This window comes from Geospiza fortis, unplaced genomic scaffold (genome assembly GCF_000277835.1).
Source record: "Geospiza fortis unplaced genomic scaffold, GeoFor_1.0 scaffold55, whole genome shotgun sequence".
Classification (NCBI taxonomy): domain Eukaryota; kingdom Metazoa; phylum Chordata; class Aves; order Passeriformes; family Thraupidae; genus Geospiza; species Geospiza fortis.
Window position 1 is genome coordinate 7,300,480 of NW_005054308.1, and position 19,531 is coordinate 7,320,010.

The 19,531-nt window shown below is 52.3% G+C and overlaps 1 protein-coding gene across 2 annotated transcripts in view; it reads left to right on the top strand.

Annotated features, from left to right (window-relative positions):
* Positions 1-1,692: 1,692 nt before the first annotated feature.
* Positions 1,693-19,531, top strand: part of LARP1 (La ribonucleoprotein 1, translational regulator) — a 24,270-nt gene continuing 6,431 nt past the window's right edge. The window contains exons 1-9 of one of the 2 annotated variants that reach the window (XM_031055290.1): positions 1,693-1,716; positions 14,200-14,261; positions 15,803-15,868; positions 16,577-16,748; positions 17,313-17,444; positions 17,586-17,729; positions 18,374-18,536; positions 18,748-18,892; positions 19,108-19,282. In XM_031055290.1, the coding sequence (XP_030911150.1) occupies positions 16,625-16,748; positions 17,313-17,444; positions 17,586-17,729; positions 18,374-18,536; positions 18,748-18,892; positions 19,108-19,282 (883 nt within the window). In that variant the 5' untranslated portion in view covers positions 1,693-1,716; positions 14,200-14,261; positions 15,803-15,868; positions 16,577-16,624. The remainder of the gene's footprint in view (positions 1,717-14,199; positions 14,262-15,802; positions 15,869-16,576; positions 16,749-17,312; positions 17,445-17,585; positions 17,730-18,373; positions 18,537-18,747; positions 18,893-19,107; positions 19,283-19,531) is intronic. The other variant, XM_031055291.1, reaches the window with a different exon arrangement.

The window sequence follows — 19,531 nt, forward strand, 5'->3', positions numbered from 1 at the left end:
GGTACAGCAAGGGGAACATTTGCCAAAGCCTGGCTTTGCTAAATTCCTGGCTGGCACAAAGGAATTTATTTTATCAACCATTGTGGTGCTGTTATTTATTTTGGTTTTTGGTAACATCTGGTACAGCTGATCCAAACAAGTGGGATACCAGTGTTACCACCTTGTTCCTTTGCAGAGAAGCCCAAGTAGGGAAATAAATTATATCTTGTTTGAAATCTTAAAGCTCTTTTCAAACCTTAATGATTCTATGAAGTACAGGGTGTTGGAGCTTGCTGATGTAGAAGCCTGAACTCCTCAGTGGCCATGCAGAAATACAAGATATTTAAATGCATTTGGGGCATTTGGGCTGGTGGAGGATTGCAGTAGAACATGCATCTTGCAAAGGATTGGAACTGGTGCTTGGAGACTGTTCTGGATGTGCTGAGCAGTCCTTGATACCATGCCTTCAAATGGCCACAGACTATAACTGTGTAATAATGGTAGAGAGAGTCTTGATTGAACTTCTGGGTATTTTTGCTCTGTGTGGCTCTTCCAGTTCCTATATGGGATGAAAGCATCCATGTCTGAGCGTGGTGCAAACTTGAACATGGTGCAAGTCAAAGGAAGAGAAATAGAAGTTATTTTGGCAGAGGAGTGTTTTTGCTGTTTCTGCATGAGCCAAGCCCAGGCCAGAGAGCATTGCCCTGCCTGAGGGGTAGTCCTTGCTGCAACTCTTGTGACTTTCCAGCTGAATGTGTGTTTTGGGTAACTGATAAGCAGAAGCCAGGGGCCTGCCCCTGTCCCAGGAGGACCTTGCCTTGCTGGCAGTCTTCCTTCCCCCTCCTCTTCCAGGACCCTTGAAGAAAACATGATGTATTGCTCTCTCAAAAGTACTGTTTTCATATGCCTTATCAACAGGGGTTTTCCACACACACTGTCCTACGTGCTCCTTAAGTTGTCTGGTCCTTCCAGCTACTTAAATAAACATCTTCCCAGCAATACCTAAGGCCCTCCAAGAGAAGGGCCTGTACCTCTAACTAGAAAGAGCGTGGGGGGCTGGGGAGGTTGAATAATCTGTTTTGGGGTCTGAACCCCCCAGACTCCATCTGTCCTGTGCAGTGGCCTGTGCCTGCTGACACACTCCTGAGCTGGGGAAGGGTTCTCCTGCTGTGATGGGTGATGTGCCAAGGCCCTGGGTGTCCATTTGGTGATGGGGGTGTTTGTCTGGTGTAGGTGCTGTGTTAGAGCCAGGCACAGCTGCTGTGGCTGCAAAACCAAGGACAACCAGAAGGATGCTCACTTGGCTTTTGCCTTGGCTTCCACCTGTGCTCCCTGTTAGATGTTCTCTGTAGATTTCCATCTGATTTTGCTGCTCAGGGGGAGTGTGGGCTGCCACCAAGTAGCTCATTGTGTGGATCTTGGTACATCTCAACAACCTTTTTTATTGCTCACTGCTGTCTGCTAGAAGTCAATGCAGAAGGTTATTTATGAGAGCAGTGCATTTGGGTAAACACAGACTCCTTCAAAATCTTTCTCTCAACAAGTGGTTGAATTGAGGTGGGTTCCAAGCTGGATTGATGTTTAACTTGAGATACTAAGAAAATACTTCCTCTGTTTAGCTAAAGCAAACAAATCGAGAGAGGAGACCTTTTAAATATGATTTGCACTCCAGCTGCAACCAATACTGATCTTTTTTTTTTTCTTTTACAGATATATTTCCAGCTGATGGCCAGTCTGGTATGTATTAAATAAAAATGGAGCTCTTCAAACTTCCTTCTCCCTTGCCTTCCCTGTACTTCTCTTCCTTCAGAGTCAGCACTCACCAAACTTAGAAGACTGGTACATGCCATGTACAGTCTTGAATATGCAGTGGACATTAATGTAAAAAAAAAAACCAAAAAAGCCCCACCCAAAAACCGAAGCAAAAGAACTTCCTAAACAAACCTCTAATATTTGGTCACTCCTGTATAGCAGTGACATCTTTTGTGCTTTCATGTAGTGATGACTAAACAGCTGGAAGGTTCTTTCCTCCCATACATTGTAGCATAGCAAATTTGGATGTCCAGGGTGAAGGAGTTTGGGAACTTGTAGGTCTTGCTCATCACACAGAATTGAAAACACTGATGTGTCAAGATGCAAATGTAACTCAGATTGTTGTTGTTTATATGTTACCTGTATCCAGGTGGATGTGTCTGTGAACCTGAGGATATATATTTGAATTTGCAGTACTTTGGGAAGACACAGACCTCCCCTGTGGCTTGTAGTCTGTGTGTTGCTGTTAAGGACAACCAAGTTGCTCACTTTGTTGCCATCAGTGCAAAGAAAAAGCTTCCTGGTCCCAGTGGTGTGTGCAGCCTTGCTGGGAGAGCAAGGTTGCTCTGGATGGAGGTTTCAAATCAGGAAAGTAATGTCGTTTTCAGAAGCAAACATTGATGATCTCAATTCCTGCCTTTCCTAAATTGCCAGAAGCTCCTCATCCAGGCTGATGTTGTGGAAGTGCCAAGACTGAAGGAAAGGTTTGTGTTTTAACCAGTGATACCAGGATCAGTCAGTGAGGGCCTGTTGTTTTGTTTCAGAGCTGTAGTGCCATGTGGGGATGTGCCATAGCAAAGGCCCTGGGAATGGAATTCGGTGCCTGACTTGGCCTTCTGTCACCCCAGGCATGTCCCTGTGTCCATCTTTGGCTTTGCATGGGATCCCATTTCACCTGTTCATGGATGGTGTGAGGATAGATCACTGTTGATGGTGGAGGCATTGGAAATATGGAAATCAGCTCTGGTGTCTTAAAGCTGATTTCAGGGAAAATAACTCACTGGTTTAGAGTGGTGTGGTGTGACATTGGAGGCACTCTAATTGAACTTGTTGAACTCAACAGAGGAATGGAAGTTGTGGATGTGTTTCCAGAGCTCTGGCCAGTTACCAAGGCCATGGTGTAGAACTAGATGCACTGGATTAAGGCTTTGAGTCTACATTTGTAAGTCCCTCATGATTTTCTTGCTTTCTTAACATGTAAGAGTGAAATATTAGGGTTTTGAAGAGCAAGGATATATTCCCATCTGTTGAGTTTGTAGGAGGTTTTTCTCCGCCTTACTGAAGATCTGTCTTCGTTGGGTGTTGGGTTTTGTCTGCCTGTGCTGTGAACTCGGAGATGTCCTTTGCTTGGCCCTACTCCATCCTCTGTTCTCCAGCTGGTTGGGGACCTTGCACAGCTGCCTCCAGGGTGGGGCATGAGTGTGTGTCTGCAGGAGATGATAGTGCTTCAGAAAGTGTTTGTTACATGTCAGCAGTGTTGCAGAAAACATTACCTACAGAGCTTGGGGCCTCTTTTACAATTCTGTCTGGTTTTTAGGAGATAAGTTAAAGCTTAAACAGGATTCCTCTAAATGATAGTTGCACAGACATTGTGCAGTCTTTCTCATACCTTTCTCCAGAAAAGCCTTAAAGTTGGTGCTATGCTTTTTCTTCCCATGCACTAAGCTTATCTGGAAGTTGTATCTCAAAACACAGTGAGGGGTAAAGGCAGAATGGCACTGCTGCTCCCACCAGAGCTGTTGTGCATTCCTGAGGCTGTTGGGTTTGACTCCCTCACCTCCTTTTTATTGCTGAGGTGATTGAATGAGTTAATTTACTCTGGTCACCAGAACTCCCACACTTGTATCAGGGATCTGTTTTTTAAGCTTTAGTCAGGTGTGTTTGTATGGCTGGTTTCCCCTCTGGGTGAGAAGTCTGTTGGTCCTTTCCCAAGGAGATGGTTAGCAGAGTGATGGAAGATGCTGAGTTGCAGTATCAGGGTTGGGCATTGCATAGGTTGGGTGCCTGAGCCAAAACTCAGCCATTTTGTAGGCACAGTAACTGTGGTGTGCCCCAGAGCAAGTTCCTGCTTGTTAGCATGGGATGCTGGTGGCAGCCTGCCCTCAGCTTGGATCATGCCCGTGTCACGTGGCAGCACTATGGAGGTGGAAGCACAGCAGTGTTTGCGTCCCAGTTACCTACCAGTGTTTGCAAATAAAGCAGTTGTTGAAGAGAGGCCTCACTTTCCTTCTGTCTGGCACAGCAGTGCCTCAGTGCTTTCCTCTCCCACATCCCACAACCAGGCTTTGGCAGCTGTAGGGTGCTTTTCAGAAAGAGCCATTTCAAACCATGTGATCTGGAGTTCAGATGGAAAGCTGAGAGACTTCAACACCCCTGAGAGATGCAGGGTTGGGCTTGGTGGGCTGAGGGATGCACTTACATTCCCACTTCTGCTGCTGAGGAGGACTGGGAGGGCACATTTGCAGCTGGATGTCTGTGAATGTCTTTGCTCTGAACACCAAACTTCTGCCAGGCAGCTGATGCTGTTCAGCTCCCAGAACTTGCTACTGTGTGAAATCTGCTGCCTGCTCTGACAGGGAATACTTCTGTCACTTCAGTGGATCTCCTGCTAGCTTAGTGTGCTGCGCCTGTGCCCTCCTGGCCTCCTGCAGCCAGCCCTCCTCTCCATGGTGGAGGATCCCAGCCTTTTTAGTCTCACCTCTGGAGGAGCTGCCTCTGGGTGGTTTAATTGCTTTCTTTGAGCAGCTGTAACAGCGCTGTGCCCTTGTTGAATTCCAGAGACCAGAGCTGACTGCAGGGTGCAGCTGTGGATGCGCTGGTGTTCAGCAGAGCAGCAAGTGATGCTCTGTCTTGGTTTCACCACTCCTGATGACTTTTTTTCATCTGCTGCACCCTGACCTGATCATTTTGTACAACTGTCAGCAGTGTCTGAGATATCTTTCTTGAGTTTATAAATGCCTCTTTGAATTAAACGCTGTGAAGTTTTCCATAAAGAGATGAGGGTGATACTACCACTGCAAAGAAGTGGTTTTTAATCCTTTAGAAATAAAAGGAGGGGAGATGGATTTTTAAATTAGGAAACTGCTATGTTGCACTCTTTTGTAATTGGGTATTCCTGATTCCTTTGGGAAGACTTAGTCTGATTAGGGTGTTGTACTCTTTTATGCTCTGTATTGACATGGGAGACAGCCACCTGTAGCACTGGAATTAGCTTTATTACAGTGGTTTATGCAGCAGGATTCATGTGATTGTGAACTCAGGAAGGAAGTTGCTATATCAGAGTTATTCAGAAAAATTTGGAATGTCTCTGCATCTTGCTTAGGGTGGGGGGCATAAGTGAGGATGGTGTATCTTCTGCTTGGAAAAGCATGCCTGAAATCAGCTCAGCTGAGGTGCAGTAATCCTGAAGTAGCACAAAAAGAAGCCTTTCTGCTTGCTCTCAAAGATCAGAGGGATATTTGAGTGCCTTGTAATGATTTTAATGCTCTGGATTCACTAGCAGGAGAAAGCCCCCATACCTGTGCTCAGTTTAATCTGGGTGGTCACGAGACTGTAAAATTTCTTCAGCACATTTATGGAGACACCTTGCTTAGTGGGAGACCTAGGTATGACCTCCCTAAATTCCTGGGAAAGTTTGCTGCACTTGCTCCTACCACCAAATCACTCTTACTGTCCCCTGCCCCAGGAGATGGAGCTGGATTTCTGCACCATGCTGCCTTTGTGTTCCTTGACCTCACAAGCTGAGCTGCTGCTCAGTCTCTTCTTTTTCTGTGCAGTCAGGGAGGCAGGTTTGCAGCTGTGCAGGCTGAGGGCAAGGTTAAGTGGTCACTTAGCAAATGGCCACTGCTCAGGGGACACTCTGGTCCTGCAGGGATTCCTCTGCCCGAGTAGCAGGAAGGTCCAGGAATCACAGCAGGAGGAACTCGGATTGATGCTATTTGAATTACATCACAGTCTCCTTTCGGGAAACCCATTCTGTTCTTTGAGATGACAGGTTTTCCAGAGGCATATTTTGTGTAGAGTTCACACTTTTGCCTTGTACAACCCCTCTCCCCCTCCACTGGCACAGTGGGAGCTGCACAGTCTCCTCCTAGACAGTGTGAACTGGAGCTGGAGGGTCTCTCTGCAGGCGCTTGGCTCTCGATTCCTGTCTTTTTGTTGTTAAATATTTACAGTGAGACGTACCAGATGCTTCCTAGAAAGGGTTTTGTCAGCTTCCAAGTCCCCAGATGCAGCTGCAGAAGAGGCTGACTCACTCGTGCCATGGGCGCTGCTGGCTGTGCTGTCTCATGGGCCACAGCAGGATCCAGGCAGAGAGCACTCTTCTGCTGATGTCAAGAGATTAATGATGTCTGCTCCTCAGGCTTTTTGCTTTTCTTCTGCTTTGAAGCTCTCTCACTGCAGAGGGAGCAGGCGATGCTCTTGGATTTTGATGTTGCACCTTTTTTCTAGGGCCATGTCTCCGCAGCAGTGGTGCTGCCTTGGCTCCCACTCTGTTCTCAGCACACCAGTGCCTGTCTTGGTCACCCAGCCCTGAGGAGAGAGGGGTAGACTGATCCAGGGGGGCAAACTCCTGTCAGCAGCTCTGGGCATCACCAGCCCTGGGCATGGAGAAGCCAGCAGCTGGAGCGTTGCTGCTGAATGAGTCTCCTATGCTGGTCACACTGGTCGGGTTCCCAGTGTGCCTCCTGCTTTCAAGATAAGGTCCAGGACCTTGGGCTAGGCCCCTGTTTGTTGCTCTTGGTGCTTATCAGCTTTTGCTGCTGACAGGGTGACCCTCTGCAGAGCACTGAGGATGGGGAGGGAGGGTCCTGGGCTGTGTGCTGGCCTGGCCCCTCCACCCGGGATAGCCTGGATGTGCACACAGGGCTTGCTCCCGTGCCAGGTGTCCCTGATTTAAGTGTTACAGCTCCTGCTGGATGAGGATCTTGCCGGGTGCCATGGAGGTAGGATCCTGGGAGGTGGCAGGTCGGCTCCTCTGAAGGGGGGGCCAGGGAGGAGCACGCTCGCTAGGTCATCGTTTTTCCAACTAAATATAGTTGCCTGTGCTTTCATAAGGTCGGGATTTTTGCATCACGTGACTGTTTTATCCCTCCCAGCCGGCAGTCAGAGTAGGGGATCGTGTGTCTGAATGGGTAATAATTAACTGTTAACTAGCTTTTCATTAGAGCCTGGCAGAACAGGCAGAACGGTGCAGCAGAGGTAAACGGGAGCAGAGGAAACTGCTCAGGATCCCTCCTGGAGGGTGGACACCCTCTTTTAATTTGCAAATCAGTTGTTCCCAAAGGTGAGTGGGCTGGGTTGTTTTTTTTACTGTTCTGTAAGGAGTTGTGAGTCCTGCCTGGTGTCTGCCCTCGCTGTTCTGTAGTTCCTGTTCATGTTAACCCTCCCTCTCCCCCACCACTGATTTTAGTTTTTAGGTCATGAACTATCAGCTGGTCTCTGAGCTGGCTCGGGGGAGGGCCTGACCCTCCATCTCCTCCATGATTTGGCTCACTTACACACCCTGGGCTGCTGCAGCCTTGCCTGAGGTGGCCTCCTGTCCTAGCCCTGGGGTGTCCTTGCTGTGCCTTGTGCCCATAGCAGCAGCTGGATCAACTCGTGCCTTTTCTCAGGGGCTCACACTAACATGGTGTTTTCCCTGCAGTGCCACCGGCTTTTTCAGCCCCTGTCCCTGAACCATTTAACCTGACAGAGTGTTCACAGGTGTCCTTGAAGGCTTTTCTGCCTTCCATGCTGGCAGAGGAATTGCTGGTGACGTGCTCTTCCAGCTGGAGATATCTGCCCCAGATGTACTGGGTCAGGCACTGGTGCTGGAGTAGCCTGTCGTGCAGAGGTGATCAGTACCTTATCCCTGCTCAGAGGGACCAGGGTGGCCCAGCAGCTGTGGGGGCCTGAGCCAGCCCACCCTCCTCATTTTGACAGTTTGTGAGGTCTGGTCAGCTGGGTGACCTTGGCTGTGTCCCCTGTGCCATGCTTCTTGGTTTTTAGGAACCATTGGTTTCCCCTGGAGAGAATCCTTAGTTTAGGATTCTTTTTTTTTTTTTTTTTGTAGAAAACTGGGTGGGAGGTGGTTCATGTGCAGTCTCATTCTGTGTGTGCCTGGCATCTCAGGGATCGTGTGCAGGGCTGTGAGCATGGATTGTGTGTCAGGAGTTTCCTAGAAATCCTCTTCAGGGAAGAGGTTTCCTTTGAAAGGCAGTGGAAAGATGTCACTCGCCCTTAAGAGGGAGTTCATTCTCTACCTTTAATAGTAGCTGTCTGTGCCAGGAAGAATCCAGGCTGCCCTCAGTGACAGTGTTAATGTTAGAAATGCTTGTCGGCATTTCCTGACCTGCTCCTCCTGGAGTGTAGCTGGTCACAAGTTGAAGCGTTTCTGTCTGGGACTGAGAGGCTGCAGTGAGGATGATCATGCATTTTTGGTGAGTCCAGACCCTTCCTGCCCCTCATTTGCTCTGGAAATAAATGTCAGACTCTTGCAGATAATGCATGTGTGTAGAGCTTGTAGCAGCTTTGTGTGTTTAAAGGAGCAGTGCTGTTCCTCAGCTCTGCTGTGTTCTGACTGAAGCCCCTGCTCACTGTGGGGATGCCCGTTTGTGCTGTCAGCAGAGATGGGCTCTGCACGTCCTGAGCTGCTCCTCCTCTTCCGGGGCTTTCAGAACTATCAGCTGAGGGATGTGAGAGCTCAGAGAGCTGGGATTATAACTCAGATGCCCACACTCAGCCTGTAACAGTGCTGTCCTGGCTCTGCCTGCCTGTGCCCCAGCTTCCCTCCCTGCACTTTTCCAGGGCAAACTTCTGAGCTCCTGGAGCTGCCTGGGACACCCAGGTGGGAGTGTTCTCATGCTCTCCATGGAGCTGTCAGATGCCCTTTTTGAAGTTATTTTTAGAGAGTGATCTTTGCAGCAGTTGCAGAGCTTACATTGCAGAGAGATGTAGGCAGCTTCTTGCTTCCTTTGCTGTTACAGTAGGGCTTGTACAGTGGAGCTTCTGCAGAGGAGCTGTGGAAAATTGCTTGGAAGGCTTTGAGCCATAGTACTTGCAGCTTATCTCCTGCTCCAGCTCAGCAGGCTTCCCATGATCTTTACAAGCCTGAATCCTGCTCAGGCATCCACCTTAAGGATCCAGTCTTCTGCTTGGTCCTGACCTTGGCCATTCTTCTGCAGTTTCTCTTTCATGTACAGGAAACTTCTGCTGTTGCTGAGGTGTTGCAGATATTCCTCTTGCCTTTGTAAGCAGGGCCAAATGCTGCCCTTGGGAGCTGTGAGACCACATGCTCTGAGTGCTGGGGCTGACTGTGGTTCTCTGCAGTCCCCAGGAGCAGGTGGCAGCCCCTGGGTTGTGGAGACACCAACCCATTTGTGCTGGAAGATGTCCTCGTGCTAACATCTCATTTAAAGCTGAATGAGAACTCCATCCACTCCTCCCTTGTTTCCCCCTCCACGCACTCATGTGCCTCTGGCTGCAACTGTGATTTGGTGGGAGGTAGAGCTGTAAAACATTACAAACCTAGAGGAGGTGCAGTCTGTGAGCTGAGCCTGTCCTGGACCTTTTTGGCTTTGTGTGCCTTGTGATGCCTTCAGCAAAATGTGAGCATGCCAAGCAGCCAGTGCTATAAATCCCAGGCTTTTCCGCTCGTGTGTGGAGCTGCAGGGACAAGTGTTTCCCATCTCAGCTCTGGCACAGGGCTGGGGCTGTGCTGGGAGCAGCTCCTTGGGAGGCAGGGCTGAGTCTGCTGATTGGTCTCTGGGGTATCTGCACCTCTCTGCTCACAGGGGTGCTGCCAGTGTCTCCCTGGGGAGCCTGAGGTGCTCTCCCATCTGCTGGTGCTTCCCAGCCCCTTTACAGCAAGGGTGTGTTGCCCACCACAGCCTCTTGCTGATCCAGAAATGGGTGCAGCACCCACAAAAGGAGCTGTTACAAATATATAAATAAAGTGTTTGCCCGTCCCCCAGGGCTTCTCTGCCTGTTACTTCAGGGGGTCCTGTTTGGGATGGACTCAAAAAGAAAAGAGCTTTCACTGCCTGCAAGAGGCAGGCTGCTGGTGGGATCAGGGACTGTTGGCTTGCAGGTCACATCTGGCCTGCAGGACTGGTCCTGCAAATGTCCCTGTGTGCTCCTGGTGGACGTGAAGCTCACCAGCTGTGGGCTGGTGGCTGGGGCAGGCTCAGACTGCAAGTCCTGCACTGAGTGCATGAGTGCCACAGGAGAGTCTCTGGATCCATGTCATGCCCCTGCTGCTGTGCACATCAGGTCACCCTGGGAGAGGGATTCCTTGAGGCCTGGAGCAAGGACAGGGACAGGGTTGGTGGCCTGAGTTACCCATGTTGGGAAGGTGGGGATGCACCTTTGGAGCTGTTTGCTCCCTAGGGATTCTTTTAGGCCAGGAAGGGGATTCCTGCAGCCACAGTGAGGTCCTGACAGGCCTGCCTGTGGCAGGTTACCTGCTGGGTCTGTCTTGTGGGAATTTCTTTGAGGGTTGGTGCTGTTTCACCCCCTCTTTCCTGTGTGTCAGTACCCCAGGAGGGACTCTGTCTCCTGGGAAAACAGATAATCCCACGCAGAAACATTTTTTAACATTTTTTTCAGCTCACCCTTGCCCCAGCTGCACTTGCTTTTCTCACCTAAAAACCTCAATGCCAGAGCAGGTGTCCTGTTGTGTTGGTTATGACTTAGTCTTCACATGGGCCAGGAGTGTTCTGTGGAGTGTGGAGACAGAAGAGTGAAGTGGATCCTGGTGGACCTCTGGGCACGTGGCTGTCTGTCTCATACAGCACCCTTGAGCTCCTACCAGGGCTCTGGGGAAACTGGGGATACTGGTTTGGCTCCTGCAGCCCCATCAGGAGCTGCATCACAGAGCATGCGCCCCTGCCTCAGCCTCCTCAGCACAAAGTCCGGGCTCTTGGCTTGGAACCTCCTTTATCAGCAGTTTCTGGAAGGTGCCAGGCTGTGGAGCAGGGAGCAGGAGGGCTCCTTTCTGTCGACCTGGCTGCTGGGGAAGGAGGGGGTGCTGTGTTAGGGACATTGTGCCGCTGCCCTCTGAGGCTGTCCCAGCTGCTGCTGGAGCCCTTGTCTGCATTGCACATGAGTTGTGGGCATTACAGCATTCTTGCTATAGGTACAGGTATTCTCCAGTAATGCCAGGTTTCTGCCCAGCACTGCAAATTTATTCCCTCTCTTCATGTACCTTCTCTAAAATTCCATTATAAATTCCACTGGATGCAAGGAAAGGCAGAAAACCAGTTGCTGGGTGTTTGGTTTCATTTTCCCAGATAAGTTAGTAGGTATGTCTGCTTTGCTGAGTTCAGTGATCCTACATCAAATGTCCCTGGTGGAGTGGAGGGATATTTAGCTGTGGATCTGCTGTGACTCTGGCTGTCTGGTCCTTGTGCAAGGATAAGAGGCATTTGCTCACCTGGATGCCCCTGTGAGCCTCCCACCCCAGGGCTCTGTGCCCCAGCCAGGTGTGGGCTGCAGGAAACCACTCAGGTGCATCTGGGAGTGAGTGTCCCAAGCCAGGGAGGGCTCTGGCTGTGGCACAGCCACAGGAAGGGTTTGGCTGTGATAGCAGCGCTGGGGCTGCTGTGGGTGCTCCCACCTGTCCCCTTGGTTGCTGAGAAATAATCTCCTCGTGGCTGGGCAACCCCATGGCTGGACAAACGATCAGGTTCTGGCTGCAGGCAGCAGATCAAAACTCAAGACCTGCTGCTTTTCTCTTCTTGGCTGTGCCAGCATCTGCTCTGTGGCTGCAGGCAAAGCTGCTCCTTGCTTCCCTGCCCGCTGTCCCTGTGCCAGCCTCACACCACTGAGCCCTGGCTCCCGCTGCAGCTGTTTTGTCTGTCCCCTCACACAGAGAGGCCCTGTTTTTCAGGAGGTGGTCAGGCGCTGCTAGTGCAACTGAAATTACTTACTGCCACCAGACAGATGCAAAAGGAGGGTTGTGAGACACCCAGAGGTCTGAGACATCTGTCAGCAGCTTTTAAAGGCTCGGCTGTGAACCAGGGCAGCATCCAGTGTCCCTCTGCTTTTGCTGAGCTCCTACCTGGGATGAGCAGCACTCACTTGCTCTCCACTCCCCAGGCTGATGCAGTGAGGTTTTCCTGCAGGGGATCTTTTCAGCTGAGGACCCCAAGATGTGCTGCTGGTGCCCTTGGTTACGTTGCTGTGCCCTGGAGGGTGGCAGGCGTGCATGGCCTCTGCTTGCTGTGCTCTTGGCTCAGCAAATGCTGTGTCTGGCCACGTGTCCACCAGCGCAGTCACAGCCTCTTGTCTCCTACTTCGGTCTCCACTATGAATTGCTGGGTCTCCATCCATGCTCCACAGCCTCCCTCCTTGCTGGACTGCAGCCCTTTGCTTTGTATTTTGTCTTCTGCAGTGCTCTGCAAATGCTAATTAGTCTTCTCAGCACCTCAGTGAGATAAGGGATCCCTGTTCATATCTTGCAGATAAGGAAAGCGGCAGAACTTGTTTCAAACAATCTCCTCCCTCCCCCGCAGAGATGATGGAGTCTGTGGCACCTGCCCCTGCAGGCTGTGCCCCTTGGTCCTCTTTCACTGCTGCTTGTGAGGCCCCTCTCTTTGACTGGTTCCCAAAAAAAAGCACAAGAACATCTCTGGCCTTGAGGCAGCTGCAGGAAAGGGCTGGGTGCCGTTGCTATGAGCCCTGGGGCTGTGCTGTGCTGGGAGCAGGCACTTGGGTGGGATCCTTGCAGACAGAGACCTGTCCCTGCTGTCCCCAGCCCCAGAGATCAGCCTGATCAGGCTGTGCCAGTCCCATCAGTGCTATTGGAGCAAGCAGGGCTGCTCTGTATCTGTGGGTTCGTGCTGTAGCTCCTGGTGCCTTTTGAAGCTATATTTAGTTGGTGACATCTGTGGGTGTTGAATGGAGGATTTTGGGGGCGGTTTTGAAAGTGCTGGCGCTTCCTACACTAGCAGGGAAGTTTAAAAGCCCTGTGGCAAGCTTTGTGCCATGGAGCCAGGATTCTCAATGAAGTGCACATGGAATAAATGAGGGACACGTGGGACTGCTGCTGCTCATGAAGGGAGGCACTGCAGGTGGGTTGGGGAGGTCCTGGGGGAAAAGGGGAGGGTTTGGGGATCCAGCTGAGAGCTTGGACTCTTCTGGACTTGAAATCCCCATATAGGAGCCATAGCGAAAGGAATTGGGGAAGGGGAGTGCACGTGGCTCTGTCCTGCCATGTCTGACTCTGCCTTATTGACACTTCAAAGCCTCCAGCTCTGAGCAAGGCCAGGATGAATCACTGGTTTGGAGGCTCAGAAGAGGACCGGTTTTGATCATCCAGGCAAAGTTGTCCAGCCTTGCAAGGAGATCAAAGGCAGCTTTGAGCAGAGCTGAATAGGCTACTCAGGGTGTTTCCCGGGGCATCCCTTGATAGCCCGTGCTGATCCTCCCACCCTCACCCTACCCCAGTCAGGGCTGCTTTTCTGCTAAACAAAGCCAGTGAGTCAGCAGAAATCCTCTCTGCAGGAGCCTGGCACCTGGCACGGGCTGCCCTTTGGGGCAGGGCCCAGTGGGTTCTCCTCCCCCTGTGGAGCACCAGTGTCCTGGGGGAGACCCCACAAACCCTCTGGTTTGTGCTGGGCAGAGCTGTGCTGCTCTCTTGCTTGGTCTCTGCGTGCCCTGTGTGAGCCTGATCAGAGACCTTGCAGCCAGACCTGGGGGACAAAGCAAGCTGAATTCCTGTTTCTGCTTGTAAGGAGGTGGTGTGTGAGCTGGAGCCAAGATAGGCCATGGTGAGGTTGAGATCTTGACTTGCTGTGAGGTCTGTGGTGGTGTGAACCCCAGCAGTCTCACTCTGATATGTTAAAAACACCCCAGAGGTGCTTCAGTGCCTAAATACTTTCAGCTGTAGCAGGATTTAGGCACTGGCTCATTCTTTCTGTACATTGCCTCTCTTGAACTTGCTGTCCCTGCTGGGATGCCTGACTTCAGACCAGGATTCAGCAGCCACAGACTTTTGCACATCTCTGTCAGAGCCCTGCTCTGCTCCCTGGGGAGCTCCTCACAGTGCCATGATGGGAATTGGCTTTTCAAGGGCAGGTTTGTTTTGTTGTTCTGTGGGTGCTTCGCAGCATGAGCTGAGCTCCTTGCCCCCTCCTCCCTGGCTGGGGAGGGCAGAGCTAAGGCAGGGGCTGCCATCCTGCAGCAGCATGGGGTTAAAAGTCCATCTCTGGGCCACCTGGATTGGTCAGGAGTTTTCTGATCTTAACGGGGCAGTTCTGAGACTCGAGTCAGGAGTTGGCTGTGTTTTCTGTTTACCTTGTCCTGTTAGCCCTCCTTTGCTCAAGGGGGAGCTGCTTTGCTTCCTACCCACTTCTCTCCAGAGCCAACACTCCCACTCACAGCCCTCAGCTGTGTTTTAACACTTCTGTTGTCCTTCTCTTGCAGAACTTACAACTCCAGCGAAAGTGGTGAGGGCTGCCAACCCGAGACAGAGGAAAGGAAGCAAGGTAAGGCTGTGCCTGCTCTCCTCTCACTGGCCCCCAGTTTCTGGTGCAGTTGTCAGTGCTACATGAGCCTCTCGAGGGTCTGGAGAGCAGAGCTCTCCCTTCACAAGCTTGGTTGTGGAGAGTTTGATGTGCTGTGCTTGTTCTCCATCTCCTCTTCGGCATTTTAGGGGTTTTGCATGCTGCTGTGACTGGTTTTCTGCCCAGCTTGGTCAGGGGAGACCTTCTCACCTTCCCTCTCACAGGGAGGCACCTGGAGGAGTCCTGGATGTGGCAAACCTCTCACCCCACTGTGAGGACACCCCAGATTCCTTGTGGGCTCAGCCCGTGCCCAGCCCTGCAGTGCAGGCTGGGTGTGACAGTGGTGTGTCTGCAGCTCTGTCCTTCCTTGTGCAGTCTGTTCCTCCCTGGCACACAGAGAGCCAGGGAAATTGATGTCAGACAAAGCCACTCCTCTGGAGGAACCAGGGCAATTTGTTCCAGGGAATCAGTGGTGATGGAGGAACAGTTTCTTCTGGGGCACAGCTGGGGACAGGGCTGTTGGTGTTGGCTCCCAGCAGCCAGTAGAGATTTATCTGCAACTTGATAGGACTTTCCTTTTCCGTTCCATTTTGGAGAGAGGAGGGCCCTGGGGATGGAAGGTGCTCCTCTCTGTGAAACAGGCATGGCCCTGCACTGGAATTGGTTTTCCCAGGAAACTTGCCTCCTGGGCAGAGGAGCATGGCACCTGCATGTAAAGATGTGATCTCCTCAGGGATAAAAAATTCCTTTGACTCCAAATTAATTCAGAAATAACAATCCCACAAGGGCAAGGAGGAGTTTCTGTGCCCAAATATGATTCCTTTGGTACCTGGGCGGCTGTTTGACTTCTTTCCTCTGTCCTGCAGGTCCTCTGAAACCTGAAAGGGATAGAAATGGTACTAGTGAGCAGGTCATTTATTCAGCAGAGAAGTAGTTGATGTTCCCCTGTGTGGCCATGGTGACTGGAATGAGGGAGTTCCCTTCACCTGTTTGAGTCTTCTCAGCCACTCTGAGACCATGCCCTTGCTTTGTTGGCAGCACATGGTGGTTGTAGCTGGGCATTGACTGGGGCTGTGCCTGGCTGTGGCTGCCAGGAGCTGGAAGAGCTTCTTCAGTGGAGTGTAGTTGCATCAGGTGTATTTAGAATGCTGTAAGCTGAGTGCTTTCCCTGTGCAAGGCATGGTGCCTGTAATTGAGTGAATTACCCTGGGCAACTTGCTGCCAAATGCTGCTGCTGCTGGGGCAGAATATTTGGTGAGAGCCTGGGAACATGCAGTTTGCAGGAGCAGTGGCAGCCTCATTACAATGTCTGATGGACATAAACTTGTCTGCAGCTATTTGGAATTAGTTCAGGGTTCCTGCTTTGGGGGGGAGAGGGGCTGTGTATGTGCAGTGTGGGTGTCTCCCTCCAGCCTCCTGGGGACAGCTGTTTGTGGGGCAGTGGTGGATGGAAAGCATTCTTCCCTGCTGCAGGGGACACCTGCAGCTTTGTGGACTAACAGGACCTTTCTCTTTGGTACCAGGTTGGTGACTTTGGTGATGCCACAAATTGGCCAACACCTGGAGAAATAGCCCACAAGAGTGTGCAGGTGAGAACACAGAACCACTGTGATGGGCAGGATGAGGCCCTTGCAGACCTCCCTATCCCTCTGGATGCACTGGCTGAGCCAGGCCATTTGGGGTGCTGAGTGTCAGTGCAGAGGCAGCCAGGAATAGTGTGCAGGGAATTTCCTTTTAGGGCTGCCTCCCTCCCTCAGTGCTATTCTGGGAACCTGGAGCCCAGTCTAAACCCTGGGCTGGCTGGAGCAGGTAGGCCAGCTCCCAGACCTGCTCTGTGCAGGAAGGGACTGGGCCAAGGTCAGGAGCTCCACAGGAGGAACTGAAAATGCGCGAGAAGGGTTTGGTGTGCTGAAGGGGCTCAGCCCTTCCTCCCTTCTGAGGACATGGGTGTCATTGAAACCTTTCTATTTTTGGGTGCTGCTCTGCTAGCTCCTGGCTGTCTGTCAGGGCAAGGTGGTCACTCATCCTTTTGTCACTTGGGCAGTCTGGTCCTTTACAGGACAGACTCATCCATGAGCACGAGGTCTCGCTGTCAGCCCATCTTGGTGCTTCAATGAGGCCTTGCCCTGCTCAGCCATGAGCCCTTCCCTAGGAGCAGGACAGCTTTGGGAGGTACAGAGCAGGGATGCACCCAGCCTAGGGCAAAGTCTTCCTGTTCCTGCTGGAACAGCTGGGGGCTGCCTCCAGCTCCTCACTACTCCCACCTCTCACATTTTCCTGCCCTGCTGTGTCCCCAGCAGCCACACAAAGCGCCGTCCCTTCGGAAGGTGCCTGTCAAGAAAGACATGAAAGAGCAGGAAAAGGGAGATGGGAGCGATGGCAAGGAGAGCCTGAAAACCAAATCTGATGAGTCTGGGGAGGAGAAGAATGGTGATGATGACAACCAGAAGTCAGCCCAGAAGAAGAAAGGTAAGGCAGGAGCTGGTGGGGACAGTCCACCAGGCTCAGCTTCTCTTCCCCTTCCCAGCCCTCAGGCAGTGGAAGCATCCTCTGCCTTCTCTGGAGGCCTTGCTGCAGGACATGATCCGGTGCAGGGACAGCTGTGGGAAAAGGTGTTTGCAATCTTCAGGTGGCATTTTGGTGGGATCAGGTGGAGCAGAGCCCAAGCAGGGGCAGGGCAGGAGCCTGCCTTCCCGTGTGCTCCATGGGGGCATAGAGCAGCCCCTTACTGTGGGTTCTATCAGCTGTAGTTGACACGTGGGCTCAGTCTGGCCTGAGCCTGGGCAGGCAGAAAGGGGCAGAGGAAGGACAAGTGCTGTAACAATTGCCACAGGCAAGCTCTGACTCATGTCCCTCCATGTCTCAGAGTCCTGGTCAGAGCTGTTCTGCATCCATTGAGGCCTGGAGGGGTGTCAGAGGACAGGGTCTGTCCAAAAGGCCCTGCTGCTCTCTCCCCTCCACGTGTGGGGGCTGCGGGGGAGGAAGCAGATGCACTCTGAACCTGTGTCACACCCAAACCCTGTCCTTTTGCAGGCAACAAACACAAGTGGGTCCCTCTGCAGATAGACATGAAGTCAGAGGTGCCCAGGGACAAAACAGCCTCTCGGAACAACCGGCAGAACGAGCAGCACAGGCACCCCTCCAACAACCGCAGCGAGCTCAAAGGTGGGGCTCGGGCTGGGGACCCTCCTGGCCTGGCCACGGGGCAGAACAAGCCCTGGTGCCCGGGGGACAACTGTCCTGCATTCAGAGGGGAGGTGCTGTCATGCCCTAACTCCCCTCCTGCCTCTCCTCCCCCTGCTGCAGGCTGGCACCCTGACAACAAGCACGAGCGCAGCTGGCAGGACCACGACGAGACGTCCAGCGTGAAGAGCGAGGGAGGCGCCGTGCGAGGAACCTTCCGGGGCCGGGGCCGCGGCCGGGGCAGGGGCAGGGGCCGTGGCAGAGGAGGTGAGCATTGTGTGTGTGTGTGTGCTCTTGTGACTGCAGGGAGAGTGACACAGAGCTCTGTGTCTGTGTGCCTGAGAGATCTGGGGCTCTAAAGTGGGCAGGGGAGGGCAGAGCACTCCAGGGATGCAGGGGAGTATTGTGGCAGGTCATTGCAGCCGGTAAGTTGAGCTGCTGTTAACAAAGCAAATAATTCATACTAGTATTTTTATAAAAGCAGATGTCTTCCTGCTACTCAGACCAAGTTCTTTTTTATGTTTCTGCCCCTTGCAATACTTCTGTGAGCAGGAATTGAAGGATGTTGATAGTCTGTGAAGGCTTTATGCCATTTGAGAGCCAAGCAGGAGTCATGGCTTGGGTGAGAAAGAGCATCTGCCCTGACATTTGATTGGGCAGTGTCTGTGCTAGCACTGATGCAGCTTCAGTGTAGGTCCTTCATGCATCAGCTGGGCTGCCCAGTTACCCTTGGGTAAGAGGGTTCCTGGCTCTTCTGTAGCAGAGGCAGAGAGCAGGAGGATGAGGGATGTGGGTGCTGTACTGAGGGCTTCCAGGGGATCCTCAGGAAGAGGGAAGTGTTTGTGCAGGAGTCCACCCCCATCTGGCAGGGCAGACCCCAGGGGCTCTGTGCTGACCCTGGTGTCCCCCAGGGCACTTTGACTACCAGTATGGGTACCGGAAATTCGAGGGCTCGGACGGCTCCCGCACCCAGAAGTACGCCAGCAACATCACCTACTACTTTGACAACATCAGCAGTGCTGAGCTCTACAGCGTGGACCAGGAGCTGCTCAAGGACTACATCAAGAGGCAGATGTGAGCACCACCTCCTGTCCTTGTTGGGTGGTGGGGGACTGTCCATCCAATCCCATGGGAAGCGTTAGAGCTGACGTGTTGACTATGCTGAGGTGTTGACATCTGGGCTCCCTGGGCTTGCTCCCCTCAGTGTGTGTGGGGGTTATTTCCTAGGGGGTACCCAGAGAATGGTGGTTTGGGTCTTTCTCTCACTGACACGTTGTCCATGCAGAGAATATTACTTCAGCGTGGACAACCTGGAGCGGGATTTCTTCCTGCGGCGCAAGATGGACTCGGAGGGGTTCCTGCCCATCACGCTGATCGCCAGCTTCCACCGCGTGCAGGCACTCACCACTGACATCAGCCTCATCATCAAGGTGAGGGCAAGGAAAGGGGACCTTTGCTCCTTGTTCTGCTCCTCATCACCCCTGTGTAATGCCTGTTCACTGTGGGTGAGGTGCAAATGGAGCTTTCTCTTGTTCTTGATTTGCTCCTGCCTCCTGTTAGTCCTCCCAGGGAGGAATGGCTTGGGCTGACCCCCTCAATATGCCAGAGCAAGGCCCTAAGTTAACCAAGTACTGCTTGGTTCCAGGCTCTGAAGGACAGCAAGGTGGTGGAAATCGTGGATGAGAAGATCAGGAGAAAAGAGCAGCCAGAAAAATGGGCTCTGCCTGGCCCTCCTATGGCAGACTACACACAGACAGACTTCTCACAGTTCATCAATTGCCCCGAGTTTGTGCCCCGGCAGAGCTTCCAGAAGGAGACTGGTGAGCACTGGGGGAATGAGGAGGGAGGTGTGGGATGCAGTGCTGAGACTGCAGCAGGACTGAGACCCTGAGAGTCAGGAGTGTTCCCAGGGCAGGGCTCTGCCAGTGCCTTTCTGCTTGGTGGTGGGAGCTGGAGTGGGCTCTGTCCTTGGACTCCCAGAATGCTGCTGCTTCCAGGCATGGGGTAGTGTGAGAGACTGAGTGTGGCTTGTTCTCTGTTGAAGTTGAAGGGATTCAGAGAGAGTCAGT